Genomic DNA, 19,045 nt, shown 5'->3' with positions numbered 1-19,045 from the left:
TTGCTGAATTATGCCTGAGTGGTACTCTTGCAAGCCAATTTCCAGGTGTGTCTTAGCCCAAACTTTACTTAGCCTTGGGACTCACACTAGCTGTAGCTCTTTATATTACTGTGTGTTTACCTCCTCATTTTCTGAATAGCTGATAGAGTAATTATGCTCAGCATATCTCTTTTTCCTGGCAGAATTCACTTCATTTGATTTTAGCATGTCATAAAACTAGAGCAAAATTTACTGCACATATATTTATTGGCTCAGTCACCCAAAAAGCCCAGTTGTCGGGGCTAAGGTGTGCAAGCGGCCATGAGTGTTGCAAGTGTAACTGGTGTCATAGTGTATTGTTTTCATTGACAAAAGGTATCTATATTAACTTTTTCAAGGATGAATGTACATGTGTTCATTCCATTAATTCTTACTCAGAGTAAATACATATATCTTTTCTGATATGATAATTTACAAAAAATTGCAGATTGTGGTTTAATTATTCTACCATAATCAATTGCCAATGATTTTTTCTATTGAATGCAATATGTGACCTAAAATATTGGTCATTCTAATGAAGCCTGTGTCCCCATATACCTAATTCTATGAGGAAAATATTGGTGTAAGCATTAAATATATATTTTTCAACTTTGCAGTTCCTCTCATGATGGCATATGTTACACGGTACATCTTTGGTACTGACCAGCTGAGGCCAAATGCCTTCGAAGTTCGGGGCTTGGACGGCTCTTCGACTGGTGTTGTTCTCTGTGAGGACACAGCTGTGCTGACAAGATGGCTCAAGTATATAACTGACAACGTTGTTGGACTGACAAATCTCCAGGTCTGACTGACTTTGTGGTATTTATGTATGTAGTCTTTGTTATTTCTGCATGCTCTTTCTTCGCTGCCCACTCTTATAATTGAGAGTCTGAAGTTAAGTCATTGAAGTTTTATTTCTCTATGAATTTGGTTTTAATTCATATTTTTGAATCATTTATGAACAAAATAATGGCAAAAATATTGCTGACCCTCATGACTATGGTGTCTTGCAAGTAGACCTGAGATGGCTGATTGAAGCATTTGCTGACAGTGGCATCAGGAGGTATTTTTTACGGCAGCAAAGTGCTGGCCTCTATGCCAATTGTCTCTATGGTGCAAATTGGTCACTGATGACGTAAAATAGTGCTCCAATTATTATGAAGATCCAAATAAGTATAAAGTAATTAGTGTACATCCTTGAATGGGTAAATTTTGGAATATTCCCATTATAGTTTTGAACTGAGTGGGCATCAGCATTGTTTCATGGACTAGTTGTTGCTATTAGTGGCTCAGAAGCACACGAGACTACTCAAAAATCTCTTTAATCTATGTTAACCTTTAAACACCTATTATGGCCATATTGGTATAGGAAAGTAACTCCACACAATGATGGTGTGCCCGTACAAAGGGTGTAATTTAAAGCCATTTGAATTAAATCCAGCAGTAGAGAGCAATCTTTTGACATTTTAAACCAATAGCTATGGGTAAAATGTGTATAAATTAATAAAAATACACTCACGCCTTATTTAGTACAATTTTGAGTAGCACAATTTTGCCATAGTGCAAATTCATGCCTTTTGGAAAAATTTATTTCCAACAACACTTAGCCAAATCATGTAACCTTATGCCTCTCTAAATTAAATGTGTACGAACCATAAGAACATATGAAATAGCTATTATTATACGCAGTTCAATATTATTGTTTGCCTTAAATCTTCTATGTGTTTTAAACATATATTTGTCAAAATCCATTGCTGCACAATAGCCAAAAACAATGCTCATGCCGAATACCTGACCTACGAAGTAATTTATCTCATCTCCTTCGCTGTATTACATATATTTGTGAACTATTATCATTTATTGAGTTTGGATCTGGTGGAAATGAGTTTTTTGAAAGCAATTACGCTTGATATATAATTATTGTGGTCATAGGTTATTGAGCGAATTGACTTCCACCATAAGGGTTCATAGTAGAGCCTTCAAAAGCCTTCAAGGTCATTGGTGATCACTAGGGAGAAATGAACAAGTCTTGGGGAGGAGGGCAAACCTCCCAAACAAACAAAGAGGCTGCCAAAAACAACAACTTATCCAAGCTGCGACACCCTGTCATCTCAAACTTGTATCGTGAATCTCTTAAAGTTTTCTTCATTACCACTGGATCTCATGTTTCAGTCATCGATGACCAACTCATGAAGTTGCTAACATCAGCATGGTAGGTGGTAGGCGACGCCCACTAAAATTAACATGGGGTCAACGCTGCCTAAGAACTCTGTAGTAGCACAACTAATATTATTAATAATAATAATAATAATAATAGTTTTATTAGCCAAGAGAACCAATACAGATTAGTACATAAATGGTATAGGCTTTGTCAATACAATACACTGATGAATAACATGGGATGATATATGTATCAGGTATCATTCACATAAAAAAGTATACATTTAGATTATGTATTGTGTAGCACAACTAATCATAGCTGCTCAAAATGAGATTACAGGCAAAAATGAATAATTGCCTTGCCAGTGAGCTTGGTGTCTTCTTTAATCTTTCAGCCATTTTTGAGTTACCATCATTCGAGCTGTAACGGTGACTTCACTTAATAAGAAGAATTCTTGGGTTTGGCAGTCTGGCCACCCATTATATTAGCGACTAGACATCACAGAAGCCATGCTGCAAGCTTTTTGGTGCATCAATGAGGCACTTGCATTAGTTCACTGCTGAATTGAAGTATAGTTAAGGATTTCAATTGTTGATTTACTATTTTGCTTTGAAGGGAAGGAAAACAGCAAAATCACCCAGAAGGTTTTCTACTCCATTCTGACTAGTCACGAGCTGGAATTAGAATTACAGTCCCCCATACCTATGCACAATTGCCTCTTCTCAGAAGCTCGCTTCGATGACGGTATCCTCGTGCACCATTTGACTTTTTGGTAACTCTTCGTTACTGGTTAAAAACATCACAGACATAGTGAGAATGTGGTAATGCTCTGTAAACTTGAATCCACACCTTGTAAAAGTTGCCTCCTGGGCAATTTATGTGTGGCACAGCCACTTGGTTTCGTGTCTGAAAATGTAGTTTCCTGCTTCATGCAGTGGTTTCTCAAACTTCATTCCCAGATCCATGATCATGCCCCTGTGCATAGTGCTGCCATTTATGAGTGGGTCTTGAAAACCAGCACTTATGTTCATAAAACTCCCAACATTACTCATAAGTATAAGGCAAAATGAAAATTTACTCATTGTTTAACACTTTTGATCCTCATTTTGAGTGGTAATGCACTAATATTGGTACAAAACATGAGCTTGAAGTACTGCACATATGCTCGATATAGTACAATTTCAAAAGATGTGATGATGTTGAGGAATGTGTCTTTGTGCTATTTAAGGATTTATTTTGCAGTGTTTATTTGTACTTTGTTTTTTTAAATGTCAATGGGACCATTTATAATATAATTTTTTTCCTTATTTGCAGTTGAAAATTTGCAACCGGAACTTTGCACGCACGGAGCGCATTGAGTACATGGGCTGGGTGAATGAGGCGTCTCCAACAAAAGATAACAGGAGGCCGTGGCAGAGCTGGCAGCCTCGCTTCTTGGCCCTCAAAGGCCCTGATGTCCTCATTTTGGATGCTCCACCTGTAAGTCCTTAGTATTTCTTGTGTACATAATGTTGATGGGGTGTTTACCGTTATAGTTAACCTTGTGTGAATTTGTCTTTACTGCTAGTATTTATGAAATTAAAATTTTCATATGTAAGTAATAATTTTAATCAAAAGTGGAAGTAATCACAGCTACAATATAATAATTATTGAGGAAAACCAATTGGCATGCCAAAAACTGAAATAATATCAATTGATCGAATATTGATTGAATATCAATATTTTCCCCATGACGTAAACCACAATTTTTGATTTAACCCTTTCGCGCCGGGCTCCTTCACGGGAAGTTGCTTTTGGCTGTACGAATGCTTTGAGCATTTCTTTTTCGCCCTGTACGGAGTTGTTTCTCGGCAAGGAATCATCCAGGTAGTCGCTCCCTCCACTTAATGACCTTTCCTAGCGGGGTGCCGGACCCTTTCCTTGGCAACTGGGCAAATATAATCCTCGACCCTTTTCCCGCAGGCAGCCCATCACAGCATACTTATGCGGTCAGTTTATTGTTACTAGTTCGATTTTAATTTTTTTTAATTGTTACTATTTCATTAAATGTCAGTTCATTAATGTATACCTTTCATTTTGCAATGCCTATAGAACTTTTAAACGAAGTTCGACGGTTATTTTTAGGGTTTTCAGCAAAAGGGCATTAGATCATAGACCAAAAAATACCGTATAAGCGTGTGTAACAGGCGCACACGTGTAAGAGGCGCACCCCTATTTTGAGCATCGAAGCTATAAAGAAAAAAAATTTGCTGCAATTTTTATCCTATTGTGCGGTGTTGCAGACGTATGCCTGGAATTTCGACAGTTGTCGAAATTTCCTCTTTCAACGCTAATTGAAAGAGAAAATTTTGATAACTGCGGCAGTAATAGCGGCATCAGAGGGAGTAGAAAGAGTTCCGATCCTCTCTTCGCATACGCCGTTGCTCTACGATGTTCGTCCTACTCACGAACAATTTTGTTTAGAAGCTCTCGCACGAGTATTGCAATAGAATTGCAGCCGTGGAAAATTTTAAGTCAAAACATGACAGTCACATAGCATGAACCTTCCCAAGAGATTGGACAACAATCGGGGCAATCTCAGCGCCGTAGGATAATAACCACGTCGTAGATTTAAGGGAGCTCCACTCGGCCCTCCATCAGCTGATGCCTCTGCCGTTTGTTTTCCTTTCCGAGACCCCACAGGAAAATAGGAAAATATAAAGTATCAAAAAAATTTCGGGGAACAGTGGAAATGTGTTTCATCCCTACCCCATCTCACCAACTGACCTATTTCGGCCTACCAGGTTCAATTCTCCTAGTTTCTGGAGGCCAAATACTAGGTGAGTCACCTACTGAGCTCGAAGATATCTCGATATCTTTCAGCAATTGTATGACGCGCAGAGGTTCTACAACGAATGAGACCTAACGCGATGTATATCTGACGGCATTTAAGTTTTTTGAACTCTAATTGATTGACACAAGGATTTAAAGTTAAAACAAGGCTACTAATATTCAACATAGTCCAAACACCACAATTTCGGAAGAAACAAGCGTAGCATAAGCGCACTCAAACAAGACGAGACGGACTGGAAACTTCAGGATGCGCAAACTATGAATATCACATTGCTGCGCCCTCGCCGCTTCGCTTTCAAGGCAACAACGTCAAATGCAAGATCGGACGTGGTTTCCCTTGCTCCTTCGCTCATAGCGGCTCATAGCCTTGTGGCTTGAAATACGGAGGTGATACGCTCTTCGTAGCTTGAAATACGGATACTCTCCTTCCCCTCGACATCTCCTTCAGCGCTCTTCACTTATAAGTATTTCCGATTGCTTCTATCCACCATTTAGTCCAACAATGAACACACTCGTTCAAATTTTTTAAACTGCAGGTTTTGACACCAATATAATTTTCAGTTGCAAAAATCCTCATATAAGCGTCTGAAGGTAATTTTTGAAAAATCATGTGCTCAGCATAATGGAAATTGCTCGGCAAGACAGATGTTGACTATTAACCAGGCATGTCCTTCAAAACTATGCGTGTCTCTACATTTGATAAGCGATTACTATACGCAGTATAAATGCCGCGGAATGCCCATTCGTGGCAGTAAGTTTATCGCGCGCTCCGGAGCGAATCACCCCGCGCAATCTTTTCCAAGTTCACCTCTGGGGTACCGACGTGATGGCGCGATGCTTGCAAGAAATTCAAACAGGAGCATTTTAAAAATAGGTCACTAAGGGAGAAACTCCCCTGCCTGCCGCTTGTTTTTGACCCAGGGTTTCAGATGACTGACTCACGCTGAAAACTAAGGCGACTCAGTTCCCCTTGGACTTGCGGCCGGCGAAGGGGGAGGGGAAGATAAGAAGTTTGTGTAAGAGGCGGACCCCCCTTTTTGGCTTCAATTTCTGGGAAAAAAGGTGCGCCTCTTACACGCGCTTATACGGTACTTTAAAGGGAATGAAATCTTTCAATGTTCCTAGCATACTTCTAGGTATTTACGATTTATGATATTTACATATTTTATATCCATGCCCAAATCCACACTCCTCATTCGCGTCTGCTCTCCACGAGTTCTCTGAAAACATGGGAATGAAACATTTCGAATTTTTTTAGAGGAATATTTTCCCGAAAAATTCTCATAAAACTACTTGAATCAAACAAATTGGTTGTTTGAAATTGCAAAATTACATTTATAAAGCAATTTCACTTAGATAAATATAAATTCATATTAGGCACGAAATAAGAAAAAATACAGAATACTGTTTCTAGAGTCACTATCCTCGTCTTCATTATCACTTCTGGTGAGTATTTCCAGGATCGATTGATCCGTAATTAGCCTGGACATTTTCCCAGTGCAAGGAAATTTCCGTCCAGCAAATTTGCCTAGTGCTCCACTCATCCAAGTAACGCTGAACACGTCGAGAACGTATGCAAAACTAACGAAAGCTCTAAGGAACCATCGAAAGGCACTTCAAGAAAAAAATCCTGGCTGTATAATTCCAAGAAAAAATCATCCCGAAACATCATTTGAAAGACAATCCTTGCAGGAGTAGGAAAGGGAATGCATACAGAACATTTACGGTTAAATTTGAATACACGCCAAGAAAATTTTGAAAAGAAAATGAGCTATTCCGAGAAGAGTGAGGTTATCATCTTCCACATACATATTTCAGTAGGAGGATACTTGCACCAATATACTCTTGGGTGTGCCAGTTGGAGGGTAATAAGTTTTTCCAAGAAAACGTTAATGCGCTAATGTGTCCCGAAGTAAGCCCATGAGGTGCACAGGGCTGACCACCTTCATGGATCCTGTGCAGAGAACCAAGATATGAAAGTAATTACCTGGGTAGAGCAGTTCTCTTTCCATTCATGGTATGGGCTGCATTGCACTGCAGGGTTCTACAGAAACCATCCCTTGTATAGGTAGCGGAATGCGAACAGAGAGTTAACGGCTATATGTGTTTGAATACACGTCAAGAAAAATTTGAAAAGAAAATGAGTTATTCCGAGAAGAGTGAGGTTATTTTCTTCCACAAATTTAAGTAGGAGGCTACTTGCACCAATCTACTCTTAGATGTGCCAGTTGGAGGGTAATAAGTTTTTCCAAGAAAACATTAATGCGCTAATGTGTCCCGAAGTAAGCCTGTGAGGTGTACAGGGCAGACCACCTAAATGTAACCTGACCAGAGAACCAAGGTATGAGAGTAATTACCTGGGTAGAGCAGTGCACTTTCCTGCAATGGTATGGAATGCTTCTCACAACATGTGTCTATGTAAAACATTCCTTATTTGTACATTAAATTTACGAATTTTTAGGATATGCATTAATTAGTATTTATAGCGAAATTAATTTATAATACGTTTGTATTCAAAGGTTGATGAGAGGTTATTAAAAATAGTCGCTGTAATTTTGGCTCACGACAAAGAACTGAGAGAATCATATTTTATTACATTACGGGGGCTTTTTTACATAGTAGTTAAATCGGATATTTTATCGAATTTCACCGCAAATGTACACTTAAAATGTGGCAAACAGAGTAACGTATATCTTTAGATGTAAATCATTACAGTATCGCTCCTATAAATTTGCTAGTAATTTTTGAAAATAACAACTAAACATCTAACCTTAGATTCTCCAAAATTTGTTCTAGGTGATGATAAACTCCGTTAATATGAATGCTAGAGTTCCGTTTAAAATTTGGAACCGATCAGCAAAACATCCAGAATGTAATTCTTGGCATTGATTTTCAAAAAATGCAACATTTACGTTTTTAGCTATTCCACCTTATAAACAAATAAGTGACCATGAGCACCTTCCTTGAGTGGGTCACTAAGTGCCGGAATGGGCCGAGATAATCCCCACGCGGACAATAGGAAAGGGTCGGACCTCTCGCACCGAGGGACCCTAATGGCGGTTGGGACCCGCTTGGCATGCTTGACCACAAAACCGTGAAAACACGGCCTTTGGCCTTTTGCTTCGAAAAATTCAAGCTGTGAAAACCCGGCCTTCATCCTTTAGCATCGGAAAATTCAGGCCGTGAAATCACGCCCTGCGTAGGGAAATGGTTAACGAACAGGAGACATTCATGAGGTGTACTCTGCAGATTTGTATTAAACTTGGTAGGAATATAATATCTTGGTATTGTAACCCCACCGTGCGGGGCACATTCGGGGAAGGGGAATTGGAGGGCAAAAAGGGGGGGGCAGAGGTGTAGCGAGGATATTCCGTGCACCTGGGGCGAGGGAATGGGATTTTGGGAAAGGGTAGGAGAGGGAAGTTTAGGGGTGATGAGACCTGAGACAGTAGCGTTCGGATAAAGAAAGCCGTTCGACTGCGTAGTTTGCTCAACATAAATTTAATGAGTTTAAATATGATCATTTACAAATACAAGCAAATCAATAGCAAAAGTAACAATTAACTTCTTCTCCTTGAATTCAATGAAATACAACGCATAATTCACTATGCTGCACAACAGAAAAATTTCAGTCCTTAACCTAAACCCAAAAAAAAAAATCACGCTACACATTTTCACATTCATAACCCATACAAAAACCACAAGAAAAGGGGACAAATAAAAAAAAAACAAAAAGAAACGGGGGGAATGGAAATATGAAGCAACGAAATAGATATTGCACTGAAATTCACACGGTAATAGGGGGAAGTACTGTCCTCTTCTCTATTTGTGCGGGGGGAATTTTATAAACGTTTTTAATGAATTCTCTTCTTGACTTGGTGAAGTGGGAATTTTCTTCTGTTCCTTGAGGGGGGGGGGGAATGGGATTTCGTGGCTTTTTCTCTTACAGTTTGTTGAATCTTCGGGGCTCTCGATCTGCTGATCGTGGCGATTACGTTCCGCGGCGTAGGCTGCTCTGCGTCCTCTCCGGCAGGTTCACGAGTGGGAGATGGCCTCTATGCGACAGTTGGGAGATCCTTTCATCGGCACCACGAGTCTACTGTACAACTCCTACTCGCATTGGGCACCCTCTCTCTCTCTCTCGGGATCTCTCCACCAACTTTGTCTTCTCTGCCTCCCCACACTCCGCCTACTCTTAGGAGCGTTTTTTGTTACTTGGAACCGCCAAAAAAAATAGAAGCCCTTTTCCTCCGGTGCACCACGTTATATAGCCATTGAGGGGAGGAAACACCAGGGAGGAGGGGTCAGGGGGAAAAAAAAGGATGATGCACTTGGGGCTGGACGGTCACTTCACCAAGGACACGGGGGGGGGGGGAAGAAACCATGTTCTTCTTCGTCTTAATAGTTCGATTTGCACACTTTAGGAGGGGGAGGGGAGAGCATTACACATCAATGTGGGGAGGAAAATAGGGAAACATCAAATGGGGACTCAATGATTCATAACACACACTCAAAAACCCTCTTAAACTCACTCACACATTCATACGAACACATATCTAAAGAAAAAAAACGGCCTTCCTTTACCTCGCACTCCCGTCTCATGCGTCACTATGTAAGCGGGCAGAATGCACCGGTTACAGTATTATAAGTAAAAATAACAAATTTTCCTTGCCAGCATGTCTAATGAGCAGTGATACGTATTAGCTTCCGATTCATATTACCTTATAAGTTTCAGATTTACCATTCATTTTCTTCTCAGGTCACCATGCTTATGGGCTTATATCAAGCTGACTGGGGAGGGCAGTAAAGTGGGTTTAGCCCTGACAGGGTTCTTACCATGTGGCATGAGTTTTAATGTACATGTATCTTTCCTCTCTTTTAGTTGACAGAAGCAGACTGGTCTTGCTGTACTGGTGGTGTTGATGCAATTAAAGTATACCAAACAATGTTTCGAGCTGTGAGAGACTCTGAGAATGTAGATGGTCGCCAGCATTGTTTTCTAGTCCAGGCCTCTGGCCGAGAATCTCGCTACCTTTCTGTGGAAACAAGGCAGGAACTGCTGAGGATTGAAGGAGCTTGGCATTGTGCAGTATGCTCTGCTGTGATGAGACTTGGGGTAAGAATACACTCTAACTCTAAGTTGAATAGCTGTCTCCATTATTGAGATTTTTTATTCATAAGTTAATTAAGAGAAAGACGATGCATTTGTTCCATGAGTATAACTGTTCCAATCATTGCTGTTCCACCTATTCAATGGCTACATGTTGAGACTCTGCTATAGTTTAATGATTTCTAATTTCACAGTAATGGTCTTGATAATTTGGTGAAGTTCAGTGATCTCTATGCCCCATTAGCCCTTTGCCTCAATCAAATCTGTAAAGTGGATTTTATCAAATTTGGAAATCATTCAAAACAGTGCCACTAAGGCTTTTCTGCCTCTGCATATAGGTATTTATTTATTCATAAATCTTATAAACAAGTCCTCTGACTCTTTGCAACCAGTTTTTCCAGTGACCTATCTTAACCCTTAAAGTGCCTTAAAGTTTCCTATCTATCGACCAGGTTTTTTTTACACTTATGCCTTTTACTTTTTGTGTTTCATGTATTTTTGGTATCTGTCATGCTTTAACATACCCAATAAGTTTTGGGAGCAAATTTAAGAAAATTGTTTCTGAAATTGCACATTAGACTTTATGTAAATGTTTAAGCGCGAACCTACAATTTTGCCAAAAAAAGCCCTGGCATTCCTCAACATACTGAGCAAAATAGGCTGGCACTAATAGGGTTGAGCTCTTAGAATCCCTTTTTCCATTAAAAATAAAGAGTGAGTGAATATAGAGAACCTGGAAAGAAAAAAAAATACCTCACTGCTGGAATTAAGAACTGTCGCAGCATCTGGGTGCTGGACATCTTGATGGTGATGGTGATGTGCCTTCATGCCCATGCTCTGTTTATCCCCATTGAAGGCTTTTCCACTTCAATCCCCTCTGTTGTTATTTTATTTTTTAATTAAAAAATTTCCCATAAGTTTATAATACAGCGTTTGGTGTTAATGTACTATGGGGGAAAAAAGGACATTAAAAAAATTTGTGGCACCACTATCTCTCCTCAGTTAGAAAATTGGTTTCCTCTGTGTTAAATTAATTATAATGATTGTGTAGAGTATAAAAATTCAGCTGTTGATTTAGAAGAAACTGAATAAGATTTGAAAACTAATTGCTAACATACAAGATTTAGAAGAGGCTTGAGGCTTGGTTATTGTAAATGTATGATTACGTTTTATGAAGGCTTACCATGAGAGTATATTTTTTCTTTCAGAGCAAAACTTTCACTGTATCAGCAAATGGGAAAACAGCTGGGCTCACCCTTGACTGGAATATGGGGTTTGCTCTGTATGACACTGAAGCAAAGGCTTATGCTTGGAAGTACAAATTTTCCCAACTTAAAGGGTCATCAGATGATGGGAAGTGCAGATTAAAATTACATTTTCTGACTGCTGAAACTCGGACCATTGAAACAAAGGTACTGCTTTTCATAATATTATTTTGAATTCAGGGGTACTTCCTGCAAAATTCCAGGAAATTGCATGTCCGCAAAATGAATTTTGATGCTATTCTGGCTCTTGAAAACTACCCAGCTAGCGCAGATTTTGCCTTATACCTAAGTAGGAGGATATTATACATATATGCTGTGACAAAACCTATCTGGATGCAGAGATAAAGCATGAAGAATCCACGCCGTATTTGGGAATAAATTGGAGATGAATGTCCGCATTTTTGGAGATACACCTATCCTTACGCTGTATAATTGCCAGTAAGTGGCAGCTGTTTTGCGTATGATTGCTGTGCTGCCTCGCGAGCTGTTCATGAGAACTGCGTGAAAATAATGTAATAACATAAATTGGCTTTCGCTGAGGAAAGATTCAATGCATTATATTTCTTCATTGCATTTTATTATATTTCAGTACCCCATAGAGCATCAAATATGCCAGAGACATCTCATGAGGCATATATGACCACTCAGAGAGGTCTGTATGCCTATAAGATCATGCCTCGTGAGATGCCTCTGAGATATTTGATGCTATATGGGATACTACAATATAATAACAATCATGATGAAATATAATGCACTGAATCTTTCACCATCAAAAGCCAACACTGCATTAGTCTTCACAATAAGGTTTTTTACACTATGTTACACATTCACGCAAGTTTAGGTACATACAAAAAAATCCTATAGAATTAGAAGGTGGAGAATAAACAAAATGATTGCTCTAAAAATGATGAATTTAATGAATAATCTTAAAACAATATACATTACACTAGAACACGGAACAGTCTTCATACCTTCATCGGTAAACCATAAATCCTACTGTTCAAGTCCATTCTAGCCTTATCACGTTATAGCAGAGACTGGTGAAGTACCTTACGCATGGTTTTTTAAAGCACAAATTAGAAATCCATTTCCGTTTGGTACCCAAGAAATTGACATTTGCAATCACTAATACCTCACATTTGTTCACAATCACAGCACTGTTGATGATTCCTTTATTAATATTCACAACAATCCGGGATGTTTTGCTTTATTTGCCAAAAATCTTAATACACCTGTGCATACCGGCCCACATTGAATGCAGGGACACGACAACAATGCTTAGGTCAGATTATCACTTTAACTATTATTGCATAGACAAATATCAACAGTTTTTACTCACAAGCACCACTACACACAGCAACACAAATGTAAACATGAAGCCAATAATGGCTTTAACAGTAATGGAGGACGTCAGTGCCGCTATGCAGCCAATTTTGACGATATGGTACTGTGACAACCTCTCCCCAAATGCATGAATGATGATGGTCCAAAATGATGTATTTAACCATGAACTATACTTACTTGTTTACATTAACTTATTGATCCAACTAGATACATCTTAATTCATGTAATTCATTGAGAATGATTTTATTAGGCATTAAAAAATTTGGATTTACAATAGTTTTTACCATATACATAAGAAATACATGTGTTGAGTGATTCAAATTATATAGGTTAAGTAATGATGTAGTAATACAATTATTGCTCTTTATTTTCAGGAATTGGAATGCTCATCCTTGCAGGCCCTCCTTTTCTGTATGCATGCCTTTCTCACGGCCAAGGTGGCTTCAGTTGACCCGACTTTCTTGAGTTCTAAATCTCCCTGACAAAGCGGTAAGACGGACTCCTTGCCGTCATCGTCAAGGAGACCGTCTTCTTTTCATAATACGAGGAGATCTAAGGAAAACTAAGAAGCTCATCCCTTGGTGGCATAGCTATAAAATGGGGGTTGCATCAGACACTGTCTTCATGCTCCGTATTTTCCTCCAGTTGTTCAACGAAGGTATGTGCTCCAGTCCTACTGGCCAAAGGAATCATTTATCCATTGGTCAATTTGTATCAGGAAGCAAAGCAAAAAGTGCAGCTAAACATATGAGTTATGCCGTTAGCAGCAAGCCCATCTTAGCTCATCGGAATATATTTGTCACGAGTGTTTGACAGGTGTTTGTGATTGTGAGAGTTTCTGACTTTAACTGTCATGAGCTTTCAGTATAATCTGCCTCACTTGTGGAGTCGAAAGTTGAAGCTTCATGATGTAATTCCAGCTGAGAAACTTGCCTGTTTAAAATGCCCTCTTTTGAGTAGGAGCAGAGATTATGCTAAACGAGGCTGGCTTTGTTGGCGAAATGTGGAAGTTATCATTTTTGATTACTTCTTAGACTTGCTTTGAAAAATAGTGAAACATTCCTCAGCATTAAACTGTTGGTGCAATTTCTCATGGATACTCATAGGAATTGAAGCAATGATATTATTGCTACAGCTTCTCAGGTTTGGAAATGTGTTCGATGCATCATATACCATGAGCTCAAGTTCTTATTGAAATCTGACTGCAGAGTTCTCCGTTCTGATTTATTTCCGATTTTCAAAGCACAATTTTGAGTATTATTTTGGCTCGGCCTAATCTATGAGCGAATGCCAACAAACATAAATGCATGAACACAATGCATGTCATGAGTGATTGCTTAACTATGTAACGATGATTGCTGTCCAGGAAAAGGGACTGCATAATTTGTGAGGTGACAATGTTTTCACCCAAGTCCTACGCCTATTATTGTTGACCAATTAATAGTGTCATGGTACTGAAATAATCAAGATATATTAATATATATGTATATTAAGAGCTGCGTCTTATTACTGAATAAGATATTCTTCGATATATATTGTGTCATGCTGCCATTTGGAATTGCTTTTAATGAAAGTTTTTCCTCTGAAAGCACACTTTATAACCAAAGCTTTAATTTACTGTTTCTGTGCTTTAGTCACTTGCACTGTAAATGTATACAACTACACCACTGATGTTCATTAATTTTTTATTGTATAATGTTTTAGTCATTGACCTGTGCATTTTATAGTGTAGGTATTCAGTATTCTCAAATTTTCTTCAGAGCCATCCAATATTTTCGTGTGACTAAATATACTATGTATATGTACGTTGTTTTTCCAAACACTCGCATTTGATCGACATCCTTTTGAGCTTTATTAATGTTATGGATTTCCGTACCTCAAGTAACTGTTTGTTTCAATTGAATCTCTTTGTTTTGCCTCACTTTCTCTGATGCACCTCCTAAAAGAATGTTTTTAAAAATAAACTTGCGTACCTTATCTACTGGAGTTGAGGCTGACTCCCTGTGAAAATTATCCTCTTTTTTTTAACCCTTTTATGTCAAAAGGGAAATATTACTTCAGATGAGGAGAAAGAAGAAGATGTGAAATGGGCCAAGTGATGGAACGTTGTGTGACCCCAGGGAGTCAGCGTGTAGTGCCTCAAAATAATGCATATAGTAATAATGATGGTAAATAATACTGTTGTTTATGTAAATAGAGAAAGGTATATTCTTTGTTATTGTATAAAAACCCAATCAGGGTATGAGGATTGATTAAATTGTTCACCATTAGTCCTCACTCAGATACCCGTGAGCCTAATTATGTATTTGTTACCATTCCCACCCTTACGACTTAAGAAGGGGGCTGGGCCTTTGTTGGCCTAATTTATGTAAATGAAGTGGGGCAACCTAGCTGCCTCATTGGTTTTTAATTCATTCCTTTGTGTGGATTTTATCCCATTCTTGTTGTTAGATCAAACTCCCTATCTGCCTCATTCCAGTACTCTCCCGTGTAATATAATCCCTCTATTTGTCTTATCCTACAAAGACCAAATGCATTTGACATCATGACTGAAGTGTTTTGTTAATCATTATGGTGTTAAAATGTTAGTTATTCATTGTAGTGCTGTGCACCATTGATGTAAAAAGAATAAATTTGCAGATTTGCATACCATGGAGGTTGTCAATTAGGAACATTATTCTTCCATTAATCTGCACTACAATGACTGTTGTAATGAATGATAAAGAAAAATGCCTAAAAGTGTGTGAGAACTCATTGCATGCAATACCTACATTATAGATGGAAAAGAAATTAAGTTGTTTACTGTATAGATTGGTGAATCAACTCCTCATAAACAGTAGTTGAGAAAACTGGAAAATAATACTTGTGAATCCGACTTAAATGAACCAAATAATACTCATGTCCTAGCTTTGATTTGAATCTTCTAGAGTGTGTATGCAAATGTACATAGGTTATCCAACTGCAGGTAGCAAAACTCTCTGTGAATAGACAAGTTGACCTTGTGATACTGAAATAAGGTGCCCACTAATTATGTACATCATGAGTTAAACTTTTATAAATGACGTTATAGATCCAACAGATGCAGTTTTATTTTCCTACCAATCCTACATGTCAGCTGTCAATAGTTAATGATTTATAATATTTATCAATATCTTGTCATTCTTGAATTGCCCTGTTTAACCAAGAAATGGAATGGCAGGGGGAGATAACAAGGAGTGTCATGGGGTCACCACTCTACTCCTGAGAGAGGAAGCTGGTATGCCATGAGAGCTTCAAAGAAAGAAATTTCAATTTAACTGTTTCACTGCTGTTCGATCTCCGAAAACCTTCTCCTCACATGTGGCAAGAAGGTCAAAATGCATTTCGTGGGACCATTGAGCAGGTACAGTCACTTTCAAAAGTAGGTCCCCACGGCCAGCGCGAGCAACTACGTTTTTCTCGGAGGTCGAACTTCGGGTATTGGCTATGCCTTCTGTGTCTTGAACGGGCCAGTTTGACTTAGGCATCCTTCACTATTCCTAAATACTTCGCGACTTCCCCGACTCCCAGTGCCACAACACAAGGCGAAGCATATGTTCTCAGCCATGGGATTCCCACCCTGATAGTATTCTGAGATGGATATTCCGAGTAGTCTGGCTTGCACTAAAAAATAACGAGACGTATCTGCGTCGCAACGCACATATGAGGAAGAAACGAAAATTGGAATTTACGTCTGAAAGAGTATTAAAAAAGTTTCCTACAAAATAACCTTCTAGATTATACCTTTAACACATTATTACCAACACCATCAATATATATTGCTCTATGTTTAAGTATTTCAAACACTTTGTGTGGCGCATTCATTATTCCTAACCATTTTCTTAGGATACATATGTTTACCATGGTTTATACTACATTTTTCTACGTGTCTCATCACGCGAGAAATCAAAAATATTAATGTGCGCTAAATTGTAATGTTTAATTCTGTATCATATTTATTCCAGTCGTTACTAACATATCCCATATGAACAAATATTTAAATAATGCTTTATACATTCGAGGTATCAGGAAGTAATTAACCGACATATTTATGTTCATCGAAAGGTCGAATGTCTTAATAGTTACCATTAATATATTTTCTATAATGAAAATACCAACGGAAGCATTAATTACATGACTTGTGTGCCTATTTCTTACCATTTAATGGCATATTAATACTATATGTTTTATCTTTGCCCCTTCATGGAGAGGTTAACCTAAGTCTTCCCCCTTTTTCGCTTCTTTTTTTCCTGCTAAAACCAGTCGTAATTGGCGCCTGCTGATATCATGCAGGGCAATATCCTACACATTATTATGTATAAGTGGTTTTACATCATAAATAGAACTTACACTCATGTAATGAATACCTTGAGTCAGTCTTACGTGCGAACAAATACTGATCATATTCCTACTGACACTAAACTACGCACGCATAATATTCATCCGATAAAAATATACCGTGTTGGGTACCTAATGACTATTTCTGCATTATTAATACAAATTAAACTTATGAGCTGCCAAATATACTGCTTGGGATGTAGCGTTTGACGGTGTGGAAACTTAGGCGACGACAAAAGAGGGACAAGAAAAGAATGAAGGCATCCGAGATGTGAGTATAAAAAAGAAAGGAAAAGGTGAGAAGGATGGAGAGGAAAAAAAGAAGAAGTGCTATCCATGGTCGAGAGATTTTTGGTAAAGGGGGAGGGGAAGGATGAAAGTAAGGATATGGTTAGAATGAAAGAGCCTAATGCGAATGGGCGTCACTTTTAATTAAAGGGTTAAGTTGAAGTTGGGAGGGGCGCAGGCACGGTGATTCGTAAAACCTTCAATTCAGAAGGGCAGGTAAATGATGTTTTTCTATGACCACCATAACTGGTTGACTCACCATCATAACTCCACGCACATGTTGCTTGTACTGTTTTTCTTAAAAAAATGAACAATATTAATGTAAGAGTATTTCCCATAAACTAAAGGACAACACTTCCTGCGACGCATTATGGTCTAACAGCCTGCCATTTCACTTGATGCCAATAAACATCTCGCTGCTTCTTTTAGTGAAAATTTATGTTTATCTTAAAAGTAATTCAATAAAATTTAAAGACAATCCAATTGCTTTTTCGAAAAAACAATGCAAAATTATCTTCTCCAATAAAAAATTGCCGTACCGGTAGTTTTGACCGGTAAAAATTTAAAAACTTTTTCTGATTTTCTACTCACAGTATGGGAATAAGTTGCGTTATTCAAAATGTAGGCACTACTGTAGTCAGAATAACCTACTACTTGGGGACTGACTGCTATTTAACTTGTAAACATTGAAAAAATGTCTGAAAATCTTTAACCGCCGGCATGGATGAACGCGATGACGGATGGTAACCGTGACGCAAATGACAATATTTACATAGGCGTATATATTTACGTATTTTTCACCAGGCGATGTGAAGAAAAAAAATTGGAGTAACATGCTCGAAATGCTCCGAAAATTTATTTGCACAATATGTTTTGTATAAGTTTACCAAACTACACAGATGTCTCCTCTCTTCCTCGTGCGATGGGTTACTTGCCGGAAAACCCATATATTCTTCTCCGCTTTCTTCGGTGGTGGAATTGTTTGGCTGTGTGGGGGGGGGGGGGAGGTTCACGCGGCCTTCCTACCTCTGAAATCGTGCGTGGGGCTCTTGACGACGGTTTAAGTAGTCAAGTTGCACCATTTGTACTATCTGATCAAGTCGAATCGATCCCCAGTGGACAAGGAACGTGTAAGCAATACGCGCAGGTCGACTTCGGAGAATAACGGAGACGGCTGCGCCAGGTATGGGGACCGACTTTTGAAAGCGACTGTACGTCCAGGATGGGCGTGGTATACCCTCTGAAGGGTCGCAAATGCGGGACCCTTTTCTTGACGAGCTCACCCATCTCTTGGACCCTCCAAGCGGGGGACCTCCCTCCCCAAAAGTGACCGCTCTGACTGCATTTTGAAAATCTATCAATTATTCCGATCATCAAAAAATGATTTTTGCATCACGCTCCTGCCAATCAAGCAATCAAGCACGTCTTTGAACCGTGTTTCTGCGATGAAAAATAACAATTTTGTGAACTTTGCTAAAAACATTGCTACGGACCGCCGGAGAATGGCCATTTTAGCAAAGTTAACAAAATCGTTATTTCTCATCGCAGAAACACAGTTCAAAGATGTATGTAGTTGATTGCTTGATTGGCAGGAGTGCGATGCAAAACAATCATTTTTTGATGATCGCATTGATTGATAGATTTTCAAAATGCAGTCATAGCGATAACTTT

General features: G+C 38.7%; 1 protein-coding gene across 3 annotated transcripts in view; it reads left to right on the top strand.

The window, feature by feature from the left end:
* LOC124153635 (gamma-2-syntrophin) overlaps positions 1-15,806 on the top strand; it is a 479,721-nt gene extending 463,915 nt beyond the window's left edge. For all 3 annotated transcript variants that reach the window (XM_046526930.1, XM_046526929.1, XM_046526931.1), the window contains 5 exons: positions 636-820; positions 3,494-3,658; positions 9,894-10,127; positions 11,330-11,533; positions 13,105-15,806. In XM_046526930.1, coding sequence (XP_046382886.1) covers positions 636-820; positions 3,494-3,658; positions 9,894-10,127; positions 11,330-11,533; positions 13,105-13,212 — 896 coding nt within the window. In that variant the 3' untranslated portion in view covers positions 13,213-15,806. The remainder of the gene's footprint in view (positions 1-635; positions 821-3,493; positions 3,659-9,893; positions 10,128-11,329; positions 11,534-13,104) is intronic.
* Positions 15,807-19,045: the final 3,239 nt, after the last annotated feature.

Source organism: Ischnura elegans, chromosome 2, assembly GCF_921293095.1.
Source record: "Ischnura elegans chromosome 2, ioIscEleg1.1, whole genome shotgun sequence".
Classification (NCBI taxonomy): Eukaryota; Metazoa; Arthropoda; class Insecta; order Odonata; family Coenagrionidae; genus Ischnura; species Ischnura elegans.
The sequence above is the reverse complement of the archived record's forward strand: the minus strand, read 5'-3'. Positions and strand labels throughout refer to the sequence as shown.